General features: G+C 38.0%; 1 protein-coding gene across 1 annotated transcript in view; it reads left to right on the top strand.

Moving 5' to 3' along the window:
* The window catches only part of SRBD1 (S1 RNA binding domain 1), a 227,048-nt gene extending 207,210 nt beyond the window's left edge, over window positions 1-19,838 (top strand). Inside the window, exons 22-23 of the mRNA XM_073339107.1 lie at window positions 12,627-12,811; window positions 18,862-19,838. Of these exons, the coding sequence (XP_073195208.1) occupies window positions 12,627-12,811; window positions 18,862-19,151 (475 nt within the window). The 3' untranslated portion in view covers window positions 19,152-19,838. The remainder of the gene's footprint in view (window positions 1-12,626; window positions 12,812-18,861) is intronic.
* The last annotated feature ends 1,846 nt before the right edge of the window (window positions 19,839-21,684 follow it).

Below are 21,684 nucleotides of genomic sequence, written 5' to 3'. Positions count from 1 at the left end.
GAAAAGTTATCATGTTACAGAGAAACAATGAGAAATGTCCCTGAGTTGACTGTTAGACCTCATTTCACTTGGCAAATCACAACATCTCAAAACATTAAAGAGATTTTGTTAGATTTAAAAATAAGTATTGTTAAAAGTAATACTGTACATTTAAAAATGAAATAATTTTTAAACTCTAATTACCTGTCTGCATTCATGCTGTTTATTTTCGTTTTACATTTCATTCAGTTTGAAAACTGAACAGAGACTACTTAGTTTCACTTTTGCCTATAGTCAATTTCACTTTCTGGTTCTCCTGTTAATAGTATAATTAAGACCCATGTCACCTATTTAAATTTGAGAGGAATATAGAAGGAACACTTCTGGAAACAGAAGTACAGCCATTTTTTGTGTGGAATAAAACAGTTATGTAATAGTATGCTGCACCACCATAAACCAAAGAAAGACAGAAAATAAAGAATAGTAGATCTTTATTCTTATTTACATCAAGGCCCCTTTATACTGTTCTTGCTGTGGAAAGTGGAGTGTAGGAATTTTAGTATAAATAAGAATCTTAATCACCATATCCAGTTGAAATTCCAGAGGGATTACCTGATTTAGAATTTGGCTGGGACCCCAGGGTTAGCACATCTTATAAAAAGTGTCATGGAGTCTTTAATTGACAGAAGTGGTAAGGACCTTAGTTTGATATCTGATCCATAGGCTAGTGCTTGCTAACATCATATGAGGTACTGTCTTTGCAGTTATTCAGAGGAAAGACTGCCACCTACTGAATCACCAGCTCCTCTTTTTTCTTTATCTGTATTTTGAAAGATTGTAAAGAAAACAGCACTTTAAAAATAGCTTATAACCTGTGTAATTAATTAGAATTCATAAAACAGCTTTTCTAGACTCATTCTGGTTTGTTGGGTAAATATGGTTTAAGGATAAAATTCTACTAATACTTCACACTTCAACATTGGTTAAGTATATGGGACCTGATCAATGCCCCTTGATGTCAATAGAAATGGTCTCACTGACTTGAGTGAGCTCTGGATCACACGGAGGACATAATTCTTCATTGCTGAATCTATGTTCATGAAAAAGCAACTGAAAGATTATGGACTAAATTTTACATGCATTACTGATATGAGTAGCCCTGTTGACGTCAATCAAAGTAATTGCCTGGAAACTAATTTTGTTTTTAAAGATGTTGATCGTTTCAAAAAATTTTGGAATTCTGCTATAGATCAAAAACATTTTCATGGTTAATTTTTGTATGATAAATTCCAAATGTGCGCCAGAGCCTTTGAGAACATTGGATGAGGATTAAAATGAGTGGTTTAATTTGTCTATAAAACTGAAATTCATTTCACCGCAACTGTATTTTTCCCCAGTAGAATTGAGTAAGGTTTTTTTTCCCATATGCAGCTAGAGATCAATCTTGTTGTTCGGCAGAACAACCTGCAAGAGTAATGGGGTGCTTCTGGGAATTTTGCCACGAAGTAAACAAAGCAGCAGTGTCATAAGACTTCTCACAGTCTGTAAGATAAACATACTTATTCTGAGTATTCTATTATTAAATGGAATCCAACAGTTCTTTTCACTGTACTGGCAAATGCTGGGACACTGTGCCAAGTACCTGAAGTTCTACCTCCTTCCTCTAGTGACGCGTCCCCCTGATAGAATCGGAACCGTGCAAACCAGGGAGGTAATTGAAAGAACACAGAGACAAATGTTCAGTGGCAGAAAGTGGAGACTGGGAAGTCCAGCTTTCTGCTGCTGCCTCCCTCCCTGGAAAGAGCAATTTTCTGTTACCATCTCCCAGGGCATCATCTCCTGCCCTTAGCTCTGGCTCCTTAGTGGGTGAAATTCAGTTATATAAAAGCTGTGATACTGCCCATTAGCTGTTGATTTCTACTCTGTAACAGGCATTGGCTGTTGAGTCTACTCTTGTAACAGTCATCCCTAGCCCTTGCCTCAGCAAATTTAAAAGATGTGATCTAAACATAAATAATCACATCTTAAAATAACACCCAGCTGAGGCCCAATTCAGCAAAGCATTTAACTTCACACACTTCATTTCAATGAGACTTAAGTATGTGCGTAATATTAAGCATATGATTACGTTTATTGTTGAATCCAAACCTGAGTGTTGATAACAAAAAGCATTATAGATGCACAAAATATGGTTGAGGCATAAATCTTTAGTTTAAGCAATCTTGCAAATACATTTAAAAGAAAAATCTCTGTGTGTAGCCAACCACATTAAATAACATCCGCTTATACTAGCCAAAGTCTTGCAATTGTACAATTTGCAAAAGGAGATTCCCACTTGCATAATGCTAAACCACATATTTAAACCCCTTCTATAAACAGATGCATAAGATTCCTAAATTGTCAATCTCACTGAAATATAACCTGCATGCCAGATGTTGCAGTTTGTGTACATCATATACATATGCTGGTTGCTGCTCTTTAAAAATGAGTATAGTTAAGATTCTGTAATAGGTACTTTTGTAAAAGTCAGGGACAGGTTGTGGACAATAAACAAAAATTCACGGAAGCTTGCGACCTGTCCCTGACTTTTACTAAAAATACCGAGGGGGGTACAAACAGAGCAGTGCCAGAGCTTGCAGCTGTTCCAGCCCTGCTGCTGCTCTAGCGGTCCTGGGGCTGGCCGCCGGTCAGCTGTTCGGTCCTGGGGTTGGCCGCCAGTCAGTTGTTCCAGAGCCGCGTCCCCTGCTCCCCTCCCACTATCCCTCCCCGCCCCCGCTCCTCCGGCAGCCCTGGGGCTGGCCGCTGATAAGCTGTCTGGCGGCTCCGGGGTTGACAGCTGCTCAGAAGAAGTCATGGAGGTCCCAGAAATTCATGGAATCTGTGACTTCAATGACAGAATAGTATCCTTATCAATGAGTATTTTCCATGGGATACATATATAATATTTTTTAAAAGTTTACATTGAGTGATTAGAAACTAGAAGTGAGCTGTAGCTCACGAAAGCCTATGCTCAAAGAAATTGGTTAGTCTCCAAGGTGCCACAAATACTCCTTTTCTTTTTGCGAATACAGACTAACATGGCTGCTACTCTGAAACTTTTCCTTCTAAAGTCTCAGATTATAGGCATATGACTGTTACCTGGTTCTAACTTCTTGAGGACTTACTAAATGTTTCCTTGATTTTTCTAGCAGCTCTTTTAGAGTATGTCTTCAGAAACTGAATACCTTGTACATGCTGTATTAATTGTATGGAGGAGGATGTGCCACTGTAAGCTGGTATTCAAAAAATAGTCTTTTCAGAAACTTAAAACACGGTCCCAGCTTTTCAGAAAAATATGCTGCCTATGATGGGCTTAGGCAGAAATTTCTTTGGTTTAAGATCTAGGAGGCCATTTCTTTATCTTTTCTTTTTTTTAATTCAGAATATTTGAACATATTTTGATGTTCGATTAGAATGCATCACAAAGCAAGGCTTTGACAGCGTGGAAACCGTGAACAAAAAATGTTTTGATAATCTGTATAGCATATTAAATCATCGTTAAAATGTTTTCCAGTTATTTTACAGCAGTTGTACAGATTTTGAGTTAAGAATACTTAATGCCATAAATCAATTATATCAGCACCGTTTGTGCTGTTATTAGTAAAGATTACCTCAGTATTTCCATTATGAAACCCCCCTATTTTTCAGGGGTTTCTAAATCAGCCGTAAAATTGGTTCTGGTTTGAAACTTGGCAAGCAGAGTCTCCACTTGGGAACAGCTTTTTTTAACCGAATTTTAAAACAACAACAAAATCCTCCTTGGCCTTTAACGCAATAAAATATTTCAGAAAAAGAAAATTAGTGGTTTTAAATTTTGGACTTCTGTACCTCAAAATCATTGTTTAAAAATGGATGTTTTTATAGGTCATTTTTCAAAGTAACAGCCGTGTTAGTCTGTATTCGCAAAAAGAAAAGGAGTACTTGTGGCACCTTAGAGACTAACCAATTTATTTGAGCATAACTCTCCTGTTGGTAATAGCTGGAAATGGCCCACCTTGATTATCATACACATTGTAAGGAGAGTGATAACTTTAGATAAGCTATTACCAATAGGAGAGTGGGTTTGTGGAGGGGGTGGGGAGAAAACCTGGATTTGTGCTGGAAATGGCCCAACTTGATTATCATACACATTGTAAGGAGAGTGATCACTTTAGATAAGCTATTACCAGCAGGAGAGAGGGGTGGGGGGAGAGAAAACCTTTTGTAGTGGTAAACACCCATTTTTTCACGGTTTGTATGTATAAGAACATCTTCTGTATTTTCCACAGTATGCATCCAATGAAGTGAGCTGTAGCTCACGAAAGCTTATGCTCAAATAAATTGGTTAGTCTCTAAGGTGCCACAAGTACTCCTTTTCTTTTTGCGAATACAAACTAACACAGCTGTTACTCTGAAACCTGAATAATTTGGGTAGGAGTAGTGGATAAGAATTACTGGCTTATTTTATTTAAAAATAAACAATGTCATATGGTAACTTTTAAATACAGTAATTTTTTTGTAAAATATTTTTTTCATGCAAAAAGGAATAGCCCTTGCCCAGAACCACCCCTTACAATTTCTTTGTACAATGTGTAGTACATTTTGCATAGTACTGTAGTAAAAAGGTTTTTCAAATTAAACTAGAAGGAATCTTGTGACTTTCCAAATTCTGCAGTGAATGTGCTCTCAGTTGTTTAAGGAGAAAAATAAGGTCCCGTTCCCCCCCAGGACTCCATTTGGATTCAATAATATAACGCGCACAGTCCTGAAACCCTTCTATCAGAATAAGTCTCCTATGTTTAGGAATTTAAAAATTCAGATTATGATGCAGAGTATGCACTTTATGATAAGTGGTGCTACCCTTAAGGTACAGACTTTCAAGCCAATATTTTCAAAAATAGAAGACTAATATCTCCTTATTTAGGCACCTAAATAAGTCTCTTGATTTTCAAAAGTGCTGAGTGCCCAATGGCTACAAGTGGCCCCAATTCAACAAAGTACTTAAGCACTTGCTGAAGAAGGACCATTCAACATATTGGGAAATGCTGTATTTGATTCTCAGCACTTCTGTAAATCAGGTTGCTCATTTAGTAGCCCGGTTATAGAGACCCTATTTTTGAAAATGTTGGCCTCAACATATATAATTTAAAATATATATTTTTACATCATACATATACTTTACAAGTCTTATTATTGAGGTATTGGACTTTATGTGCCATATAAGCTAAACATTCATATGCCCCTTCATACTTCAGCCTCCATTCCAGAGGACATGCTTCCATGCTGAAGACGCTTGTTAAAAAAAAAAATGTGTTAATTAAATTTGTGACTGCACTCCTTGGGGCAGACTTGTATGTCCCCTGCTCTGTTTTACCTGCATTCTGCCATATATTTCATGTTATAGTGGTCTCCGATGATGACCCAGCACATGTTGTTCATTTTAAGAACACTTTCACTGCAGCTTTCACAAAACGCAAAGAAGGTACCAATGTTAGATTTCTTAAGATAACTACAGCACTCGACCCAAGGTTTAAGAATCTGAAGTGCCTTCCAAAATCTGAGAGGGCTAAGGTGTGGAGCATGCTTTCAGAAGTCTTAAAAGAGCAACACTCCAATGCGGAACCTACAGAACCCGAACCACCAAAAAGATAATCAACCTTCTGCTGGTGGCATCTGACCCAGATGATGAAAATGAACATGCGTCAGTCCTCTCTGCTTTGGATCATTATCAAGCAGAACCCATCGTCAGCATGGATGCATGTCCTCTGGAATGGTGGCTGAAGCATGAAGGGATATATGAATCTTTAGCACAGCTGGCAAGTAAATATCTTGCGACGCCAGCTCCAACAGGGCCATGAGAATGCCTGATCTCGCTTTCAGGTGAAGTAAACAAGAAGAAGGCAGCATTATCTCCTGCAAATGTAAACAAACTTGTTTGTCTGAGCGATTGGCTGAACAAGAAGTAGGACTGACTGGACTTGCTGGCTCTAAAGTTTTATATTGTTTTATTTTAGAATGGAGTTATTTTTGTACATAATTCTACATTTGTAAGTTCAACTTTCATGATAAAGAGATTACACTATAGTCCTTGTATTAGGTGAATTGAAAAATACTATTACTCTTGGTTTTTTTACAGTGCAAATACTTTTAATCAGAAGAAAATATAAAGTGAGCACTGTACACTTTGTATTCTGTGTTGTATTTGAAAATATAGAAGGCATCCAAAAATATTTAAATAATTGTATTCTTCTATTGTTTAACAGTGCAATTAATCGCTTTAATCGCTTGACAGCCGTAATAAATCTATTGATATAAATATCAAGACCTGTTAAATATTCATACAAGTGTGTTTGTCTAACCCATTTATATATTTTCATATATGTTTGGAAATTAATTTTGGACTTGGCAACCAACTTCGCTTAGAGTAGTACACAAATACTACATGACATTTATATAATCCAATTCAGTAGTTGAAATATTGAGGATTTATATTGTTGTGTTGTTTTTTAGCAACGCTACAAAAATCTTTAATTTGCTTTATAAATTAAAAATGCATTTTTTTACCTGAAACTATTACTAAATATTTATAACTGTTTGGTCCATATAGTTTAACTCTTGTTTGGTACTGGCATATATATACATTCTATCTAACTTTGCACATGCTAATACAAAGTTTTGTTTTAGAAGTGATAGTGTTGCATCACCATTAATTCATATGTGCACTATGACCAGGTTTAATGGGATATCGTGTTGCTTTCATGTAATGAACCCAGTACTCTCAGCTCTTAAATCGTGTTGCTGGAAATGATAACATAAAACAGAATGACTGTGACTAAAACCCTTATGTAGCTTTAAGAACTACTGTTTCTTCTTGTTTAAAAATAGTTTTTAAATGCACTGCAACTCTCCGTTGGAAATAATTGTTGCTTTTTCTAATGATCTTTGAATTCTGTTCAAAAATTTGCGTTTTCTTTAAGCACTGCAAGGTCTGTGTTATAATTTTATGCAGATGTGTATGTTAAAAGAACATGATGTGCTTATTTGTTACATCTATGCTACATTTTTACTTGATCTGAGTAAGGTGGATGAAATTATGTATTAAATAAAAACATCAGTGACTTAGCCATGACTATTTTCTGCATGTTCTGTCACATCCCAAAGACTGCTGTAGAAATGAAAGCTTGCTGTAGAACTTGGAGTCGTATGCGCTAACCTCCTGCAGTTTTGATTTTTTTTTTTTTAAACAAGATTCTGGTAGCTTTACCTCAGTTGACATTCCTTTATATGAAAAGGATTCATCATTAACTCAAACATTCAGTATCTGAGGACAGGGAGGCAATATGTCCTACTTTATAAGATTGATCAAAGTTATGAAGAATCTCACCTTTTGCATATCAATTTTTGTGGAACTTTTTAAACATTATTGGATTTTTAGAGAGAGATGATAGCTGCTGCTAAACTATATCAACTACTAATTAGAACTTGTTACTTTACTCATGCATAAACAAGAAAATACTTAGAGGAGGGGAGATTTGTTTATTATGGGGTCTATAATTTGCTTTCTTGCAGCACTGGAACTGTCAATTACAAACTTGTTAAAATTATGATTTCAAAGATAGTATCGTCCAGATTAAGTGTTTAACATAACTAAAACCATAGTAAGGGAAGTTGCTTGTCACACAGTCTATTCTTATTTTTTCTAACCATATCATAATCTTTCTTTTCTGACTATAGCTTTTCTGACCTTGCAGTAACCCTAAGAAAGTTTTCTAAATAAGAGAGCATTTAACTTTGTTCTTAAGCAATGACATTTAAAAATATTGATGATCAATACAATGCATTACTGCTGAGCGAGAGCTTTGTCCTTTATATTGATTTTTGTTCAAAATGCCCTCAAGGCACACATGTTTGAGTGAAAAATGATATATGAAATATATAACCAGATTAAATAGTCTCTTTTTAAAAATTACATCAGTAATTACGATAATCACTAGGTAACTTTACATGGAAATATTTTAGCATCTAGTTTCTCATCAGGACCTAAAGGATTGAGAATCTCTAAAATAAGAATTTTATTGTTTCTATTGAAGGTGCTTATATTTTTTGGTGTTGGGCATTTTTATAATACTGCGAAGATTCTAGTTTTGTCATAGCTGTCAGTATTATGAGCTGTTAATGAAAGGAATTTAGGCAAAGACAAGTTCCTCTGAAAAGACCCCCAGTTCAGGAATGTACTGAAGCAGATGTGTAACTTTAAGAACATGAATATCTCTATCTAAGTCAGTGGTAAGTCTCATGCTTAAAGTTAGGCATCTGCTTAAGTACCTTCCTAAACTGGAACCAAATTGCTGTTCATCACCTTAACTGTATTAAATTATTCAGGTAACTGATTGGTAATTTAGGACCTGACTCCTACCATCGTCACTCATATGAGTAAGCCTTATTCATTCAAGTAGTCCATTATCTTCAACGGGATTCCAAAACCGAAAATTACTTGTGTGAATAAAGATTTAAGGATCAGGCTCCTGGTCTTACTCAGAGTCCTATTTCTTACTAACTGTTTTTCTTCCCCAAAATCTGCACACAATACTGTACATCCTGATTACATTATCTACACATTTGAAAGATCTGAACATAATTTTTTGTACATCTGTGAACATTCCATGTGGTTACATTTATTAACAGTGAAATGTACCCTGTTATCGATTTACAATATAAATGCACTTCTATGAAATTTAATGGTGAAAAAATGTTACTTGAAGGTACTCAGGCTGAATTTCCATTTGTGGTAAAATAAAGCCAAGTGCACGAATGTCAGCAGACTTGTTTATAGGTCTGCTTTGTGAAGCATATATTATTTAGAACGTTGAGTCAGGAGGCTGGCTGTTTGTAGGGATTGTCATGTTACATCTGCCATGTCAGTCAAAGCTCAGGCAGCTGTTGCCTGCCACTGGTGTTCTGGTGTGGCATTGTCCATCTTTCAGCACTTAACAGTCAGCAGCTCTCTCTCAGCTGTGCTGTGCAGAGCACACTGCACAGACCTACATAAATTTTCAGTATTGTCTATACAGCCCCATTAATGTTCTTTGCAGGTAGAGGGAGAATAGTACATGTCCTTTATCATCTTAGTAGAGCTGCTGCTTTTGGATAACAATTACAGTCAGTTTAAGGTAATATGCTTACGTGAACAACAATAATGATGTTGATAAAAATTGCATTTGCTTTGTTACTTTACTTTGTTATCCAACCAGTTAAAATGCTTAAGAAATAGTAAAGCAACACCAAAAGTTGAAATCTGTTCAGTTAAAAAAAATTAATGAGGATTCAGGGGCCAATGCCTGTCACTGAATTCTTGTGCTGGTTTTAGTGGGTTTTTAGCCACATTTTCAAATTTATTTTTTTTGTAATGCTTTTCTCTCCCTTGTTACTGTGTGAAAGAGCCACAATAACAGGGGAAGCTGATTGACACTGACTACAGGCAGGACACTGTGAAATTGACTATACTCAAAGGAAAAAATAACCTGAAAAACAGAGAAAATAACTTTATCTAATAATTTTCAGATGTTATAATCGTAGGTTTTACTTAAATCTAGAAAAAAAACATTTAGGATTATAATTTATAAACCTACCATATCCCTTTGCTTAAGCTACCTCTATGAGGTAGGGGACATTATCCACATTTCAGCTGAGAGAGAGACACTGGCTGAATTGACCATGTCACATAGTAAATCAGTAGAAGAATTGGGAATAGAATTCATCAATCTTGATTCCCTGTTCTGGGGAGTTCTGGCCTCATTAAAGTCAATGGGAGTTTAGCCACTGACTTCAACTAGGCCATTTTACCTTTATTAATATTCCTTTGTTTTCATTTTCTGAAAAAGAAAAGAAGTCGCTCCCAAGATTAATATCAGTTTAAGATTTGCAACATTGTATAGTAATTAGATTGGCATATATTTATCTCTTCAACCCCCCTCTGAAAATGGTGTAGCTATACCATGAGCACAAAAGCATGCAGTAATGGCAATTGAACAGAGGGCACATTCAGTTGCATCATTAGAAGTGCAGTGTCTTTGGTTTCAAGGGAGGAAGTCAGTGATTCACACATTAGCTTATCTTAATGGCAGAAAACTAGACATAACATACAAAGATAGGCCACGTAAGAGGAGGGCTATCCATTATATTGTCAGGTAGACCCCCTCAGGTAGAAGAAATCTAATACTTCATGCTGAACAAAATACTTATCTCAATTGTGCCTTTAAGGCACAGCCCTGCATTGGGAGCAAAGTGGAGGTGTACAGCTGCAGGGGAGTGCCAGAATGCATTGTCCCAGAGATACAGGAAGAAAGACAAGATGCAAGGGATGTGGTTTAATTAGGCCACAACTTTATTAACTTACTTCATCTGGGAACTATACGGCAATAATTCATACAGTGCTGGTCATGATTCCATCCTTAATCTTTTCTACCTATTGTAGGACTGCCATCAGTCCCCCCACTCTCCACAGCTGGTCCCTGGCGCCCGCACCTTGTTAAGGGGCTGAGGAAAGGCGATTGTCTTCTCACTGTACCAGATGTTAGGAGCCCAAACCTGTTCCCCAGCTTCTTTAGGGTATGCCTTTCCCTAACTTCACTTCCAGTTCCTATGGAATAAGTACCAGCACTGAACACCTGCTAAGTTGTGACAACTAAAACCTTGCTTCCTGACTTACCCCAAGGTCCCTGAGCTGCTGTGTGGAAGGCCAAAAAAAACCCCACCCCAACCATCCAGCCCTGGTCAATCTGGCAGTGGGGGAAAAATTCCTTTCCAGTCCCAAAAAAGGTGACTACCACTATGCCAGCAGCAGACCAAAAACCGCAGGGATAGGTGGTGCTCATCTGGGTGTGAGGGGAGACAGAGTTTATATACCTTCTCACAGGTGTTCAGGGCCAGTGGCTTACCTGAGCCATACCGGCCTGCCCACCAGCTCAGGTGATGCCTTCCCATCCAGCTCCAAAGGGGAATGGAACCATTAAAAGAGCCACTACCTTTCTTTTCCCCTCCAGTCCAGACAACCCACACCACCACCAGTTACCTTGTCTTGGGGCTGTGGGGGTGGAATGCATCCGACAGTTCCCTGTTGTGCAGGGGATGTGTGGGTTACTACACCACTTTGTGGAGTGCAGCATATTTCCATTCTTCCCCCATCCTATGTGCAGGTTCTGTTCTACAGGCTGGTGCAGAGCTGTGGGATAGGGCCACGAACCCTGCGGGGGGAGAGTGGAGGGAGCAGACCCCTGTGATTCCTAGAGCACAAGGACTGCAGTTGTGCCTGGCTGCTATGGAGAACATGCAAGAGCAGAGGAAGTCTTCATGTTCCTTCCAATTGCCCTACTGTGCACCTTCATGAAGGACAGGCATAATCAAACCCCATGTGAATACTGAACGAGTAGAGAGTTCTCTTTGGTGAAAAAAGTCTATTTACAGAACACCAAGACTAAGCAATTAAGAGGCATCTGTGGTGAACAGCTTTAAGAAAAGGACTGATAGCTTCATTTAATAAACATAATATTGCATTGTTTTTCATAATAGAAAAAGTATTTAAAGACCGCTCGTTTTGAATTTCTCATCCTTTTATTGATATTGAGGATATTTAGCCATTGTCACTGCTAAAATAAATGTTTGTAAGACACAGCATAAAAATGTATGCTTTGTTTGTGAGCATATTCTTCAGCTAATTTCCTTCAGTATCTAGGCGTATAAACTAACAATGCTCTTGTGCATTGTGTATGTCTCTACTATAGAATTCAAAACCCAAGAACTATGGTCAGGGTGTTTATATCTTTATTGAATATAATATATTTACTTTCAGTTTTAAATAATTAAGCCAACGTATGCAGTTTCTTGATTTGGTGGACTAAGAAATACATCAGTCAAATAGTGACCCTTGTGTGACTTTATTCTGTTAGTATCTGAACACTTAATTATAATTGGCCAACTTTTATGTGTAGCTTATGGACGACAGATTATGTTGTAAAGCTTTTTCATCCTCTTCTTTAAATTACGAAATTCAGAACCAGAGAAGATTCTTTGTCCTTCTGTAAGATTTGCAAATATTATCTTATCTTCACTGTATTTTCATTTTAATTGAATTAATTAGAAGTCACATTAAAAGAATTACAAAATGATGAAATTTTTACTTTTTGATGGAATGTTCATGGTAAGTTGCATTTTTTTCTGTAAATATTTAATTAATTTAGGGATAAAATCATCATGAATATAGGAAATCCTTTTGGAAATAATAGGGTTCATGGATAGCAAGTCCTAAAGTTAAGCCTGAGAAGCGGATTCTATTCTGAACCTTCTATTCAGTCCTTCATATCCTTCAGAAAAAGTTATTTTAGACTCAAACTTTACATGCTTGGCCTCAGTGTGAAGGTGAATGGAGAAGTGCAGAATGTTTGAGTTATGCTAAGGTGAAAGAGAGAAGCTTTTTTTACTGTTACTTTTTAAAAATAAGATGTTTTTGTGCATGTAAGAGCTCAAAAATAGTTTGAACTTTAAACTTGGCAAGATTTCAATCCTCACTGAGGACTATATAAATATCTCTTATGATCTTACAGGTTATTGTCTTTTTTGTTTTAATTCTCAAGGTTTTTAACTTTCATTGGAGGAAATCCAAATGATATAGGAAAACCTGATATGCAACAAAAAGTAAATGCTGTAATTCAAAAAGAAGGAATAGAAGGAGCAGCAAAAACACTAAATACAACAGTACATACACTGCAAATAATCATTGATGGTCTGACTCAACCGGAAGGCTTTGATTTCCGAACAGGTAAAAACTGAATGCCTTGCTTTATAAAGGTAGTTTTGTTGTAGTCCGGAATTTAGAATGTTCTGGGTTTCATTTTTAAACTACATGTTTTCTAAACTGGCAGTAGATTTAGTGGATGTGTAGGTCAGCTGACTCCCTCCCTTTATCCTGTCGAACAGAGAAGAATGTACTACAGCATGCAGTCAGTCAGATAGTATTTGCTGGCTCGGTAATTAAGGAGTGTGAATCCTGTCTTAAATCATGACCTTCTGAGCCATCGGAAGGTGGGCTGCAAGGCTTTTAACAGATAAGACAGTTGTAATATGTTGACTGCACTGATTAAATCTATTGATGGCTATTGTGGGAGAAGCATGAGACGACTAAAAACACTAGTAATAAAGATCTATGGAATAGTAATGTAAGATTCTGATTTATTGGAAGTTTGGGTCACACACTCCTCGAAGAAAAGTTTTATTGGGGTACATGGCTCATGACTCACACTGGTTAGATCTTCATAGCAGTGCAAAACAGTTTAGGGTGCGGGAGAGTGAGGAAGGAGTAGGAAAGGAGAGGGATATATCAGGAGGTGCAGTTGTTCAATGAACCTTACAGTGGATATGCTCTATCCTCTCACAATTGCAAGAGATAAAGGTAGGCAAGAAAAATACAGGCATGTAATAATAAATAGTAGACTGATGCTTAAAGAGAAAAATACATTTCCACTCTCTCAACCTTCATTGTTTTGCTTCATTGCTTCATTATAGTTATTTATAAATGCAGCCCACTAATGATTCTGGAAACCCATTTCCTATCATGTAGTAATTTAATTCTAGACCTCTAATGTCTAATTTTCAGTGAAATGGACTATCTAGCAATAAACATAAAAATACATTGTGTTAGTCAACACCAAAATAAATGACTGTTCTTAATGCAAACATTCAAATTTGAATGCACCAGTGGTAGTATAATGGCGGAAGATTTTTGGAACAATCTGTTGTAGACAATGCCTATGCCTGGAAACTGTGCTAGTAGCAATCGTGCTCAGAAATGGTTTTCTTAATACATACAGGGATTTTGTTTGTTTTGAACTGAACTAACCCATTGTTAAAATGTTTTGAACTGAACTAGCCTATTGTTAAAAATGTATGCCTTAAGAACATAAGAATGGCCATACTGGGTCACACAGGTGGTCCATCAAGCCTAGTATCCTGTCTTCTGACAATAGCGGATGCGTCACAAGGAATGAGCAGAATAGGGCAATTTATCAAGTGATCCATCCCCTGTCCTACGCTTCCAGCTTCTGGCAGTAAGCTGTTTAGGGACACATGGGGAGCGTGTGCTTGTGTTTCTGACCATCTTGGCTAATAGCCATTGATGGACCTATCCTTCATGAACTTACCTAAATTTTTTTAACCCAGGTTAAACCCAGGTTTCACAGCATCCCATGGCAATCAATTTCACAGGTTGACTGTGCGTTGTGTGAAAAAGTACTTTCTATTGATTTCATTGAGTGACCCTTGGTTCTTGTGTTATGTGAAGGGTATATAACACTTCCCTATTCTCTTTATCTACACCATTCATGATTTTACAGACCTCTATCACATCCCCCCTTAGTCGTCTCTTTTCTAAGTTGAACAGTCCCCGTTTTTTTAACTTCTTCTCATACAGAAGCTGTTCCATTTCCTTAATAATTTTTGTTGTCCTTTTCTGTACTTTTTCCAATTCTAACCTATCTTTTTTTGAGATGGAGCGACCAGAACTGCATTCAGTATTCAAGGTGTGGGCGTAACATGGATTTATATAGTGGCATTATGATATTTTCTGTCTTATTATCTATCCCTTTCCTAATGGTTCCTAACCTTCTATTAGCTTTTTTGACTGTCACTGCATATTGAGCAGATGTTTTCAGAGAACTATTCATGATGACACCAAGATCTCTTTCTTGAATGGTAAAAGCTAATTTAGACCTCAACATTTTGTATATATACTTGGGATTATGTTTTCCAATGTGCATTACTTTCAATTTTTAACATTGAACTTAATCTGCTGTTTTGTTGCACAGTCACCCAGTTTTATGAGATCCTTTTGTAACTCTTTGCAGTCAGCTTTGGACTTAATTATTTTGAGTAGTTTTGTATCATTTGCAAACTTTGCCTTCTCACTGTTTACCCCTTGTACCAGATTATTTATCAATATGTTGAACAGCACCAGTCCCAGTACAGATCCTTGGGGAAATCCACTCTTTACCTCTCGCCACTGTGAAAACTGACCATTTATTCCTACCCTTGTTTACTATCTTTTAACCAGTTACTGTTCCATGAGAGGACCTTCCCTTTTATCCCATGACAACTTACTCTGCTTAAAAGCCTTTGGTGAGGGAGCTTGTCAAAGGCTTTCGGATAGTCCAAGCACACTATTTCCACTGGATCACCCTTGTCCACAAGTTTGTTGACCTCAAAAAATTCTGCTATATTAGTGAGGCATGATTTTCCTTTACAAAAACTCTTCCCCAAAATATTGCGTTCATCTATGTGTCTGATAACTCTGTTCTACATTTTCAACTAATTTGCCTGGTACTGAAGTTAGGCTTAGTGATCTGTAATTACCAGGATTGCCTCTGGAGCCTTTTGTAAAAATCAGCCTTACATTAGCTATCTGACAGTCACCTGGTCCTGGAGGCTTGCTACTGTTTAATTTTGCTCCCCATGTAGGTACTTATAGACAGTGATCAAGTCACGCCTTAACCTTCTCTTTGTTAAGCTAAATAAACTGAGCTCCTTGAGTCTTGCACTATGAGACATGTTTTCTAATCCTTCTCATTGCTCTTCCCTGAATTCTCTCCAATTTATCAACATCCTTTTTGAGTTGTGGGTGCCAGAACGGGACACAATATTCCAGAAATGGTCACACCAGTGGCAAATGTAGAGGTAAAATAAGCTATCTGCTCCTTCTCAAGATTCCCCTTATTATGCATTGAAGGATTGCATTTGCCCTTTTGGCCACAGCATCACACTAGGAGTTCATGTTCAGTTGATTATCCATTATGATCCCCAAATCTTTTTCAGAGTCACTGCTTCCCAGGATAGAATTCCCTGTCTTGTAAGTATGGCCAGTATTCCTAGATGTATATATTTACATTTAGCCATATTAAAAAGCTGGATTGCTATTGCCAGTTTACCAAGCAATTCAGATTTCTCTGTGTCAGTGAGCTGTCCTCTTCACTATTCACCATTCTCCCAATTTTTATGTCATCAGCAAACTATCTGTGATGATTTTGTTTTCTTCCAGGTCATTAACAAAAATGTTAAACAGTATGGGGCCAACAACCAATCCCTATGGGACGCCACTAGAAACGTACCCGTTAATTGATTATTCCCTGTTTAAAGTTACATTTTGAGATCTATCTGTTAACCATTTTTAATCCATTTAATATGTGCCATGTTAATTTTTTATCTTTCTAGTTTTTTTAATAAAAATGTCATGCAATACCAAATCAAACGCTTTACAGAAGTTTAAGTATATGACATCAATACTATTATCTTTATCTACCAAACTTGTAATCCCATCAGAAAAGATCACATTAATTTGACTGAATCTGTTTTCCATAAACCATTGTTGATTCATTAACTTCATCACCCTCCTTTAATACCTGATTAATCAAGTCCCATATCTGTCTCTCCATTATCTTGCCTGGGATCAATGTCAGACTGAGAGGCCTATAGTTACCCAGATCATCCCGTTTACCCTTTTTAAATATTAGCACAGCATTAGCTTTCTTAAAGTCTTCTGGAACTTCCCTATTGTTCAAAGTCTTTTTGAAAATCAATATTTACAGTCCAGGTTGCTCCTCAGCCAGCTCTTTTAAAATTCTTGGATGCAAGGTATCTGGACCGGCTGATTTAAAAATGTCTCACTTCAGTATCTACTGTTTAACATCCTCCTGAGAGGCTACTGGAATGGAAAGAGTGTTAAATGATATAACTACATCATTTATTTCTTTTCTGCATTATTATTAATACTCCTACCATTTCCATTTAATAATGGATCAGCAACATTGTTAGGATTCCTTTTGTTCCTGATATACATTAAAAACTCCTTCTTCTTTTCCTTACCTCTGCTGGCCATAGATTTCTCCTTGTCTCTCTGCTTCCTTAATCAATTTTCAACAATTCCTAGCTTCTGATTTATATTCATTACTATTAACTTCCCATTTCCTCAGTTTGTTATATCTTGTTCCTTGTAGTTTAGTTTTCTAAAGTGCTCCCCTCAGTTTGAATTGAAATACTCTGTTGTTGGCTGCTTAATGCTTCTCAATGAGTTTAACGGACTGTGAAACAGGAAAAACTATTTGGGGATGGGAACTAGAAAGATGATTTAAAAAATATCTATTTTTAAATGTTCTAGTAACCAAGGTACTCCCCGGGGAGTAAATATCAGAGTTTTGCACAAAGGAGCTAACTTAGAGCAGCAGTTAAATGGCTGTTCAGGTAACAGTGGACAATCTGCAGACCTGGGTCATGCCAGGCTGGAACAAAAAGCAGCATTTTAAACATTAAATGGTTCCCATGGCTTCTCCCAGTCTCATCCCTGCCAGTGACCTGAGCAGCTATTTAGTTTCTTTTTGCATTGAAATACCTCTGCGCAGTGTAATATTACAAAAGGATTAACTGATTTGGAGTCAAGTAATTAGGTGCATTCCTTCAGTGGAAACTTCAATGTCATTCAGGGTCTACTGATGCCACCACCAATCTGGGTAATACCTTAGGGCCTGATCCAAATGCACAGCAGTCGCACAGACTCCCATTCAGTGAGCTTTGGCTTTAGGCCTTGAACTTGTGTTTTATTTTTTAAAAGACAAAGGGGAAAACAAGTTAAAATCCCAGTCTAACTTTTGTGAAATTTAGAATCTCTCTGGTAAATTGAGTATATTACTTCTGCTAAACTAACAAGCTTAGTGCATCAGGAAGAGGAAAGACAGCTGTAGGGGAGGGCAGAAGGGCAGGTATCAAGGCTGGCACAAAAGGAAAGAGGTTTTGGTGAGGGATCAACAATTGAGAAGTAAGTAATAGGAGAAAAAAAAAGTCCTATCCATTCCCACATACTCTACTATATAGGCTTGAATACCAACATTGTGCATTTAAAAGTATATGTGTTTGCTTCTCCACTCTCATCAGTGCAAATGAGGAGTGACTCCCTTGAAGTTAGTGGAATTACACTGATGTCAAACTGGTATAAATGAGTAGAGAGCATATAGGGCCATCTCTGAGGCATGGGGGTATGAATAAGCTATTTGAGTGACTTTCCTTTTGCTTAGTGGTATCACCAGACTACCTCAACTGAGTACTCACTTTACTATGTACAATTATGTACACTAAAATATAACCGTGTGTATGATTATAAATCTGTGCTAAGAATCACCTGTAAGAGAAAACCCTTCTCCCAGGCAAATGCTTACAGGGCTTTCAGTACACTATGTAGCCATTAGTTAAAAACCCTATCAGGCAATCAATTTTTGTTGGTCTCTTGCGGTAGCCTCTTGCCATAGGTTTCACTATACCTGGTTCTCCATATAGTATAAACTGTTTTAAGTGACCAGCCAAGGGGTTAGCAAAATAGAAGAAAATCCATTGCCTGGTAGAGGTGATGCTTATATGAAAGCCAAATGAAAATGTATTGGAAATCCTGGAGCTACTTTCAGTTACCTTCGAGACTAATTTCAGAGTAACAGCCGTGTTAGTCTGTATTCGCAAAAAGAAAAGGAGTACTTGTGGCACGTTAGAGACTAACCAATTTATTTGAGCATAAGCTTTCGTGAGCTACAGCTCACTTCATCGGATGCTCACGAAAACTTATGCTCTAATAAATTTGTTAGTCTCTAAGATGCCACAAGTCCGCCTTTTCTTTTTATGGATACAGACTAACACAGCTGCTACTCTGAAAACTTTCAGTTAGTTTCCGAAAGTAGGAGGCTGCCTATTAGAGGTGATCCACAGCACAAGTTTAATTGTACTGTTGTCTTTCCAGTATCTTATTTCAGAAACTTGATTTTCATCTCTTGTTTTTTATGACAGATTTTGAGAAACCTGATTTCAAGAGAAGCATAGTTTGTCTTGAAGACTTGAGCATTGGCACTGTTCTGACTGGAAAAGTAGAGAATGCTACTCTCTTTGGAGTTTTTGTTGATATTGGTGTTGGTAAGTCAGGATTGATTCCAATTCGGAACATAACAGAAACAAAACTTTCTAAAGCCAAGAAGAGAAGAAGTCTTGGGTTGGGCCCTGGAGAAAGAGTGGAAGTTAAAGTACTCAATATTGATATCCCTCGATCAAGGATAACGTTGGACCTTCTTCGTGTTTTATGAGTTTTTCACCGCTGATAAGACTTTTATTTCTTTTTAAAAGGTTAAATGTTGTCACCAAGATTCTAAAGGTTGCAGTTCAAGCATTTACTGAGTATACTGGAAATGAAGGATTAATTCAACTTTTGAAATCTTCAGTTTCACTTTTTAATTCCAGAAGCTTTTCCAGAACTCTGTAAGCTCCCTCCCCTTAACAGTCACTTTTACACCGGCCCTGAAGTGGCTTTCACTCTCTTCTTAGGACAAACACCTTCTTTTTGCAGAATAAGTGATTTCTCAATGCGCTGCCAGACAGATCTCTACCTGTTTTCTCCTGTGCAAGATTTGCTCTCTCAATCCACCTTTGGTCTGTGCTGCTCCAGCAGACTCAGCCATGTTCTTTCATACATAAAAACACCACTTGATTGGTCTGTTTCCATGCTGTTTTCTTAAGGAGACTTAAAAGTGGACCTTTGTGGTAGCTAAAATAGAAGCTTAAAAATGCCCTCTGCTTAGACTAAAATCTGGATATAATGGTAATAGTATTATTGGATCTGAAATTTGCTGTTTTTATTTGAGCTACCGTGTAAAGTTGTTGGTTTTTTTTTATTGCTCGGGCAATTATTATATTAATTAACACAGTGAGGTACCTCTAATTTGCTCAAAAAGTTGCAAAAGCATTTTGGTTTACTTTTTTATGTACCTGTACATAATAAAAATCTTTCTGACCTATTTTTTTCAGTATACTGATTACATAAACTATCTGCACAATCCCAGGGCAATCCCTGTCCCTTCCCAACAGCCACTGTTTGTGCACTGAGACAACATTCCGCTCTAGGAAGAATAATTGTGAGGATGCGCTTGTCAGAGCATCATGTCACTTAACTGTAATTGTTTTTTCACTAGCTGAAGCTTCGGATGATAATGTCAGCAGAAGCTATGGGAATAGAGCAGGGGTCTCAAACATGCGGCCCGCGGGGTTATTTTCTGCTGCCCGCTAGCTCCCTGCAGTGCCCCTGTCCCCCCAGTATTTACCTAGAGCAGCTCCGGCACGGTGCGCACCGGGGGCAGGGCAGGCTCCCTCCCTGCCTGCCCTGCCCCTGCGCCGCTCTAGGAAGCGGCCGGGACCTGGGGGAGGGGGAGCACAGGGGTTTGTGTGTTGCTCTGGCCGCTCCTCCAGGTACCTCCCCCGAAGCTCCCATTGGCCACGGTTCCCCGTTCCCAGCCTGCCCCTGGTGTGTACTGGACTGGACCCACTCCGAACCTCTCCTGCACCCAAACTCCCTGCCCTGAGCCCCCTCCTGCACCCTACACCCCTCCTGCACCCTGACCCACCCTGCACTCTGACCCCCTGCCCTGAGCCCCCTGATGCATCCTGCACCCCTCCTGCACCTCAACCTCCTGCCCTGAGCCCCTGACACACCCTGCACCTCTCCTGCACCCCCTGGGAAGAGGTGGGGCAGGTGCGGGGCCTCACGGAAGGGTGGAGTTGGGACGGGGCCAGGACAGCGGTGGGGGGTCAGTGCTGCCCTTGGGCCAATGTACTAGTCCTCATGTGGCCCACGTGATCATTTGAATTTGAGACCCCTGGAATAGCGAGTGCTCAGTACTTCATCGAGGTGTTCAGAACCTGGTAGGATCAGGTCAGTCATAGATTCCAAGGCCAGAAGGGACCATTGTGATTTCCTGTATAACACAGGCCATAGAACTTCCCCAAAATAATTCCTAGCGCAGATCTCTCCGAAAAACATCCAATCTTGATTTAAAAATTGCCAGTGATGGAGAGTCCACCACAGCCCTTGGTACATTGTTCCTTGAAATGTCTGCTCAGAAAAAATACATAATGAAAACTAAATGACAAAGATAAAGTCTCTGGTTGTCTGATATCAACTGATCTTAATGAGGTTAGAGATTGGGAACCATGATGTAGGAGGGTAATCAATGAGCCATTCATTTAATCTATACTCTCTTCCCTGTCCCATTTTAATTTTCTGGCTGAAGTGAGTCATAATGAGTTGGATTTAACTAGTACAGAGCACATTGCAAACAGTTGTTTTTTTTTTAATGGAAATGGACTCCCAAATGAACTGGGATGACTGCCAAGACAATCTGTTCCACAGGAAGAGAGGTATAAATTACCTCCGAACTCTTCACATATAGGATAGTTCTTCAGATAAAGGTTGAGGTCATGATTAGCTGCATGGTGTGAAAAAACTAACTTTGAAGCTATCAGCACTGTAGATTAATAGAGGACCTGGTTTTACTGGTCACTCATTCTTTCACAATGAAGGGAAACTTGCACCTGAAAACATAAAATTAGTTTAAAAAACCCCCACAACACACATCCATTGAAAAAGAGGACAGATGAGTTCTTTGTAATTTATGCAAGGCAATAAATTATTGCTCTAAATTAGGGCTGTCAATTAATCACAGTTAACTCAAAAAAATTAACCGCAATGAAAAAAATTAATCGTGATAAATCGCACTTATAACAATAGAATACCAATTGAAATTTATTAAATATTTTTGGATGTTTTTCTACATTTTCAATATTGAT

The sequence above is a fragment of the Lepidochelys kempii genome, chromosome 3, assembly GCF_965140265.1.
Source record: "Lepidochelys kempii isolate rLepKem1 chromosome 3, rLepKem1.hap2, whole genome shotgun sequence".
In the NCBI taxonomy this organism is placed as follows: domain Eukaryota; kingdom Metazoa; phylum Chordata; order Testudines; family Cheloniidae; genus Lepidochelys; species Lepidochelys kempii.
The sequence above is the reverse complement of the archived record's forward strand: the minus strand, read 5'-3'. Positions and strand labels throughout refer to the sequence as shown.